Source organism: Chondrus crispus, genomic scaffold (assembly GCF_000350225.1).
Source record: "Chondrus crispus Stackhouse genomic scaffold, scaffold_375, whole genome shotgun sequence".
Taxonomy (NCBI): domain Eukaryota; phylum Rhodophyta; class Florideophyceae; order Gigartinales; family Gigartinaceae; genus Chondrus; species Chondrus crispus.
Window position 1 is genome coordinate 70,341 of NW_005179269.1, and position 8,099 is coordinate 78,439.

General features: G+C 53.5%; 2 protein-coding genes across 2 annotated transcripts; both read left to right on the top strand.

Moving 5' to 3' along the window:
* The first annotated feature begins 921 nt into the window (after positions 1-921).
* Positions 922-6,453, top strand: CHC_T00000950001 (hypothetical protein). The gene has a single exon (XM_005718177.1). The coding sequence runs from the start codon at positions 922-924 to the stop codon at positions 6,451-6,453; it is 5,532 nt and encodes a 1,843-aa protein (XP_005718234.1).
* Positions 6,454-7,398: 945 nt separating this feature from the next.
* On the top strand, positions 7,399-8,061 carry CHC_T00000951001 (hypothetical protein). Its single transcript, XM_005718178.1, has one exon. It carries the CDS (start codon positions 7,399-7,401, stop codon positions 8,059-8,061), a length of 663 nt encoding a protein of 220 aa, XP_005718235.1.
* Positions 8,062-8,099: the final 38 nt, after the last annotated feature.

An 8,099-nucleotide genomic window follows, 5' to 3' on the forward strand; every position in this document is an offset into this window, starting at 1 on the left:
CTGAGCATCTTTTATGTCGCCTAGCATAAATCGGGCTACAGTGAATCCCCGCAAACCCCCTAGTTTCAGTTGCATCTTAGGAAAGGCTAATCCACACTCCTACCGTCATCATCAAAAATGCTGCGCGAACAGAGTTTCGCAATATCGACTCAATCTGGCACGTTTTCTGGCGTTGAAACAGCCGAATACAAAGGCGTTTTATACGGCAAAAAAACAAGTGTGCAGTATTTGCACCAAATAGAAGAACGAGCAAGACTCCCCTACCGGATCCTAAAGATTTTCATGGCATGTGATGGGAAAGAGCGTCGTGTAGTTCGAAACAGGCCTTCAAGGATGCAGTATTTTCGGGGCATCAAGAATCCCCCTGCAGTACAGTGGCTGTAGCTCTGCTTATATTTTGGGGGGGGGGGGGGGGGGGGGTTCAAGCATAGAGGGTCTGTTCCGCCTACATTTCGGCACGATGTGAGGGGCGGTCTAGGAGTTTTTCCAGGTTGGTGCGAGAAGGGGTTGGGAAGAAGAGAGCCAAAAAGAGAACAGCTACAGTACTGTGCTTGAGAAAAGTGTTGACCAGTGATCAACCAGTCCTGGCAGGACGATGCCCAGATTCAGAGGTCTGACCAACCCACCTGTTTTTTGAGGTACGAAACCTTTCATACCTCATATTTTATTATTTTTTCTAGAATTCAAGCATGCTTCGTTTCAAAAGGGTTTGCATTGCTGTGAAGTTAAAAAGAAAAAACGCGCCAAATTCCTCCGTCCGAAAAGCAATACATCCGAAAACTCGTGGGGAACAACTATGACGCTCACTTCAACTCCCGGCCCCAGTCAATCCTTGATCGCACCCGCCTGAAATGAGGGCTAGCCAATGTGAAACAATTTCATCCGTACGCCAAGACCATTGACCCGCACATCATGAAAGATATGCCGTCGCAATCGCCAGTCCTCTCGCTGCTGAGCGGCGCAGGCCTCGACTCGCGCAAGCAACGGCAGCTACGGCGCTCCCTCGCGTCACTGGGAGCTACTGTCGACACTTCCGGGGAGAACAGATGGAACCCGAAAACGACACATCTTATTGCAGACGCTCCGCTTCCGTGTGTAAAATGGGTTTGTGCTGTCGCCGCCGCTGCCAAAGTCCGGCTTTTAAAGCCATCCTTTCTGGAAGCATGCGTTGCGGCAAATAATATCAACATCGACACCACTCCGCATCAGATGCGCTTCGATATAAACGAGACCACGCTCTTGGCTGCGGAAATGGACGCGCTGTGGGCTGGACGCGTCTGGCCTGCTTCGTTTGAATACTGGCGACAGCGCGCTCAGAGGGGGACAGGTGACGGTCCTCTGTGCGAGCATCGCGTACTCATCCTGGGCCAGCTCAAGCCTCGGGGCGCGGCTGGCATGGCCACCCCGTCCAACAAAATTGTGACCGATATCCTTGTGTCTGCCGGGGCACAGGTCGTCAAGACTCTCGATGACAAGCCGACGTTTGCTATTGCCGCCCCAGGCTTGGACCCTGCAAGATTGGTGGACCTCAAGAAAGCTCTGAAACAGGAGGTGCTTTGCCTTGGTTCAGCTTTTTTGGTCGATCTGATTTGCCGAGTGAGTGCCGACCCCTCGCATTATGTCATGTATGATGCGCAGCGCACTCTTTGCGGGCCTTTACTTGATGTTAAGTCCTGTCTGACCTTCGCAGGGCGTCTTCCTATATCGAAAAGGCACCTTCCTGAAGAATGCAGACGTCGTCCACGCCGTTCATCGAGACGGTGCGCGAAAAGGCAAAAAGAAAACGAAATTAGCCCCGTCTGCGTCAAGCCAGCGGATGTTATTTCAAACGCCAGCCCTGCGAGTAGTTCGAAGAAAGGAATGAATATGCAAGACGACGCTATAGAAGTAGTAGATGTCAAGAAGTCGTCTATTGCCGTCGGTAGGAATGCCCATGCATTCTCGACAATCACGCCAGCACAAAAGCCAACGCCTTGCACCCCTACACCGGAAGAGGTTTCTCTACAGGAGCCTTCCGAGAGCCGCACCAGATCAGGGAGGCCACGGAGAACGCGTAAGAGACCAAGAACCGGGGCTTCTGACGTGCGGTCTGCCTTGCAGTTTGACGGCCCGAAGAGAATGAAAGATGTTTCGGCTTCTCGCGCGCACTCCAGGTCTAGAATCGAGGAGCCTCCAGTAGTCAAGGCTGTAGCAGTGGTGACTGTGACAGATGATGAATACGATAACGTCTCCAGACCAAAACGCAGGCGTGAGGTCTCTTCAAGTCTTCTTCATGAAATGCGTACTAGTCAGAATCATGAAGGAGAGAAGCGTGGGTTGGAGGGATCCAGTGGAAAGAAATCTGCAGAGATATTTTCCGAGAACCCCCAAGACACAATTTCAAAACCTAGTCTGAGGCATGGAAAAACTTGTTCTCGTACGGGAAGTTGTCGTCCTGGAGACATGGACTGTGAGCTTGAGAGACCTACTGGACAAAGACTAGAGAATGTCTCCGTACAGACCACTCGGGACGCTCCATCAAGGCGAAAAATTGAGATCAAATCACCGTCTGGTTTGTCCAAAGTTCAGAAACTTCTGATTGATGATGAGTCATCCGCAATTGTTCAAGTGGCGAGCAAGTCACAGCGCATCCGTAAGAGCCGAGAGGTAATTGACGTTGATACAATTTCCGAGCAAGAGCCTATATCGGAATATAGCAAGAGGCCAACCCATCACAGCTCTGCACTGCTTCAATCGAAATCAATTTTTACGGTAGAAGATGGTTACAATTTCGTCCTTGGGATTCTTGGTGGTAAACCATCAAAGCGGGAGGTCGATTGGATTCCGCAAGCGGAGCGCAGCTATTCTGTTGAGGAGGGATCTGAACGCAGCTGTTCAGATGCGCCCGTTGGCAATGACATCCGAAGTCTGCATGCAAGAGAGGAAGAGAGCCCTGCATTTGAAGTAGACGAGCCGTTGTGGTTTGATGATACTGATGTTCTTGGGCAGGGGACACAAATTATTACACCAGCAGTTTTGAAGAGTTCCCGACCCATAGCGGTTGACAGACCCGGCCATGATAGAATGTCTGGGCGAACTGAACGCACTCGTCGAGAATACGAAAGCAAAAAAGAAGTGGATGTTTTCTCCATGAAAGTCCCAAAGAAGGTTATCATGGTACGAAATGTGCTTCAACCAAAGTTTGCCGCCATCCAGAGTGCGAACGATTTGCGCACCTCCACTGGAATCGAGGCAGATGATGAATATTGCCAAAGTGAGGTGAAGTACATTGATTGGATCATGGGAGCTGAACGCTTGATAGGATGCTCACTCGCCGATCAAGATGAACTTGAAACGAACTCCCACGCCTCTTCTGCTCGGCGCATTTGTTTGTCACTCGCAGAATCAAGCTGTCTATCTCGTTTCAAGTCGGCAGGGGGTTTAAGTGAGGTGGAAATACTGGTACTGACTGGAATTTGTACGCGACTCGTCATTACGGAGGCGGGTTTTGATTCATGTCCGACAATTCTTGAGGAACTTTTGTCACTTCGTGAGAAGCAAAACCAGGCCGGCTTTGACTCGTTGGAAAAAGTGTTATCCGCGTCAGATCCCAGTGCGGTATCGATACGACACCGGGCAGTTGCAACGTTGTGGTCCATATTGATACTGCGTACGAGCCAATCACCAGAGACAAAGTGCATGCGAGCTGTTTTCAACACTGTCTGCAAATTACGTCTGAGGAATCTGTTTTCAAAGGCAAGGGCCCCAACTGTAGGAAACATTGCGGTGTTGCGCAAAGGGTTGGATTGGATTCTGAGTTCTTCGTTGATTGTCGCTTATGCACATTCAATTCAGTTGGATTTTATCCGAGACTCGAGAGCGGTTGCAGATGTGTCTGCGGCAATGGAAATTCCTGAGAATTGGGACATAGTATGCATGACCTTGGAACATTTCTGCGGTGAGGTGGGACAAGTTTTGGGGCAGAAGAAGGGGATACGCGATGTTCTGCTGACGTACTTGCGTTGTGTGGCCCTTAAGGTTGCTCATCGCGTTTGGAACGTAACTGAGCAAGCCCTTAACTCTTTCTCGAAAGCAATCTCGTATCAAAGCAAATTTGAACAAGACAATTGTTACTGCAAAGAACCAGCGATGTTCGTGTCGAAATTTCAGACTCTACTCAGTGAGAATTCTCTAGCAGCAGGCGATGTTGAAGAGAATCTTCAAACTCCGTGTGATTGTTTCTTTTTGTTAGGATGGCGCTTTGCAGTCTATGGCGAAGGAAACGCGATGAAGAGAGCAACGGGAGTAATCAAGAATGGTTCAGTTTTTACAAACGTCAATATGTCCTCTCCTGGCTTTTCACGTGCTATTAATCATCACGTGGCACTCACATTGACTGTTGCGGACAGTCTAGCCTCTACAAGTGCAAACGGGGAATATTTGCTGTGTCGAACTCTAACTTCAAAATGCCCGAGGATAGAGACAGTTATGGACCGATATGCTATACATGCCAAGGAAGATGAGCAATGTTGGAAAGCTACAATAGAAGCTATTGGGGTGAGATGTCGTGCTCTGCACGCTAAGGGGGGCAGCAGTCATGTGTATACAAACTGGCTAGCACAGAGTGTGATCGGGTCTTTCCGCAAAGTGAGGAAGTCAAGGGAGAAGGGAAGTATTCCAGTGCAGCATCGGGAGGAACTGCGAGTCCAGGAATCTGTGTTTACTAATCTTGCACTGATGGCGCTTTCGAGTATTCGAGATGCAACAGATTTGCTCATTGCGAAAGCGTTTGAAGGAGACGCAGGAGCGCAGGCGGGTGTGATGTCGTACGTAGACAAGTCTGAAGTGAGCGTACCGAGTTTTGCCCGCCTTGCCGGTGACCTTGCGTTACAAATGAGGTCTGCGCCAGAAGAGTCAACAAATCGCAGCAAGATATTGCTTTTGTCGGCACTACTGGGTGTGATTGCGAATGAATTGAGGCTGGTTGCCCATTTGCAGAGCAAGAGCATGAAGAAGACTAACGATCACAGGGATGGTGGCATATCAGAGCAACTAAAACGAAAGATCGAGTCTTTCGAGAAGAAGTCAAGCTTAGAAACAATGTTGGTGAACATCCTGGCGAACGATGTTTGCCATGAGGCGAGCGATTTGAGTGTGAAAGTAAAACGCAGCGCGGCTCAAGGTCTAGCTCAGTTGATGGAAGTAAGTCAATGGCAAAGAGAGAGTCCAGTAGGCGAGGATGAGAGACGGAAGACGGTAGAGGTGCTACGACGAGGGCGTCTATGCGGATTTGAGCGAGAGAAGTTGGGTGTGGAAGGGCAAGGTGGGGGAGAGAGAGGAGCTTCTAGAAGAAGAATTGAGAATCGCGCAAGAATTCAATTTTGGAGCGAGGTGTTTGCTGGGCATTGGGGAAGGTACTTTGTGGAAATGACCAACAGGACGATGCAGGGCTCTCTGGTTGGTGTTTTAACAGCAGGAATCGCCTACCTCTCTGAAGAACGCGATAATGAATATCGAATGATGATTCGAAGATTGGTTGGGTCTGTAGGACGACTGGGTGGGTATGCGGAGTTGATGGGTCGATGGGCATCACAAGTGTACGCGCTTGGAGACAACAGAGCTAAGGAAGGAGCGAACAACGACGGAGAATGGACAGTGCCAGCTTCGGTTCAGTGTGTGGTGGACATAGTGAGAAATGTTGCACGTGCGCAGACGGTTGGGGATGTACAACAATTGGTTCAAGGGCTGCGCCAGTGCGCGGGCGGGTGGATAGGGTATGGGCAAGACATGGATAATGTGCGGGATGGGGTGTGTATTTATTCTCATCTATTATGTGTATGGGCGCAGACACAAGGAACGAGTAGGCTAATGTGCGATTCGCGGTGGATTCAGGAATGGCTAGGACCAATCAGACAAGGGGTGCAACGACTGCAAGGGCGGCAATGGCAAGGGGAGGCGGTAGAGATGCGTTCGACTCTCTGGTGGGTGCAAGAGCGGGTGATGGGGGCGCTGGGGATGGTAGAGCAAAACGGACGGGATCTCGAAAGACGAGTGTGCGTGACGAGGCTGGTCAACTGCTTCACACAAGGAAGTGGGACACTGGGAGGATTTTGGCGCAGTGGGCGGGTTGAAGTCGGGGATGGGTCGCAGGTTGGAAGAGTGGACGAGCGGCGAAGATTCGAACGCAACGTGCGCGAGTGGCAAAAAGTGGTCTTCCACGTGGCTGTGGACGACCGACTGCGAGACCAGGGGTGGTTACAGAGCAATACGGAACTTGGCTACGCGGTGTCTCGGCTGGTTGAAGCGCTCGAGCACTTTCGACGGGACGGTGAGCGGTGTGCTGTGCTCCTTTGGCAGGCACGGCAGGTGTACGGTCGAGCTATGGCGGGCGCAGTGTTGAAGCGGGTGGAGGGCAACGCGAGACTGAGACGGCAGTGGCGGGATGTGGAGAGGCTGATCACATCGGAGCCGTGAGTGGACAGAGCTTTTGGTCGGAGGCTGAGGGGGGAGGGCGGGGGGTGGTGGTACTGTACTGGCATAGTGCCGTGGCCGGTACAGCAGTATTGGTGGTGAGGCGGTGGACAGGGAGGCACACATGTGCTGTACAGACAGTACACTCACTCGTACTGTACAGTGCACAAGTCAGTCAGGCGGTGGACAGAGCGGCACACATGCGTTGAAGGTACCCTGGGGGTACCCCTCCAACGGCGCCGTGTGCAAACTTCAAACATGGCTATTTTTTCGTTATTTTACCTCCGTTTCCCCCCGCCCGTCTCCTACATGCCTCGCTACCTTACTTTTTACCTTCCGTCCACAATGCCCAGGACACACCACACTGCACGCTCTCACCGCCACCGCCTACTGCCACTTGCCGCCTCCCCTCTCCACACCCCTCCCCCTATCTCCCGAACCACCACTCTGCAACTTCGCCTCCTTCCATCCCGACCTGGCTTCCACTGATTCCATTGTTGCGGGCACTTAAGAAACGACGTCCTTCCCGCACCCAATCCGTCCCACACCCCCTCCTTCCCTTACCACTCCCCCCCCCCCCCCCCCCCTCTTCCTCGTCCACGTCCCAAAACTCAACCATGTCCGGACGCGACGGCTCAGGCGAGGCCAGGGACTCGTTTGCGCAGCTCTCCCTCAGTGACGCGCCCTCTGGCTACTCGCAGCCAACGCAAGAACAGGTGCTCTCCGCTCTGAAGCTGGTGTTCCACCCGCGCCGCGTGACACTCGACGGCAGCGCAGCGGTACGCCCCCGTCCTCCGAGCCTTTCTCCGCGAACGGGGCGCCAGTTTTTTTTATTTCGCACACAAACAGAGCCACTGACCGCCTCTCTTCCACTGGCGCGCGGAACAGAACTGCCTCAACGCTCTCCTGCAAGGCCCCTACTTTGACGAGCAGACGCTGCTCTCGCAGATGGGCAGCGAGACGCTAGACTCATACCATCTCAACTTTGCGCTCGACGCCTTCAAGCTGTCGCTAGAACCGGTGGTATCCTGCCGCCGCTCGCTGCCACCGCAGGACCAAAAGGCGTTCCTGCTCCTCCACCACAAGCGATGGTTCACGCTACGCCGCTTCGGCAAGCACTGGATCAACCTGAGCGACCGGGTGCCGCGGCCCTGCCAGATCCTGCCCGCGCACCTCGCGCTCTCGCTGTCGCATCTGCAGCAGGACGGGTGCGTCGCGTACGTGGTCAAGGGGGACTTGCCCGCGTGCACGGCGGACGCGGCGTCGTTGTTCGACACGCACTTCCAGTGGAACCTGCGGCCCGTGCGGCACGACGACGGCGATGACGATGATGAGGACGAGGACGAGGACGAGGACCCCGATGACGACGCCGAGGACCCCGACTCCCACTTCGCGTACGGCCCGTGCGGCGGCGAGGAGTGCGACAAGGTCGGGGTCTGCGTGTGCGGCAGCGACGAGGAGGGCGCGGACGAGGGCGAGTTGGACGACGAAGACGCGTTCGCGAGAGACTTGGAGGCCGCTATCCGGCTGAGCTTGATAGACGCAGGCGCGGGAAAGGAGCTCTGCATACGCCGCAAGTCGCCGTCTACCTCGGCTGTTTCCGAGGAGTAGTCGCCGCGCCCGGGGCGGGGGGGGGGGGGGGGGGGGGG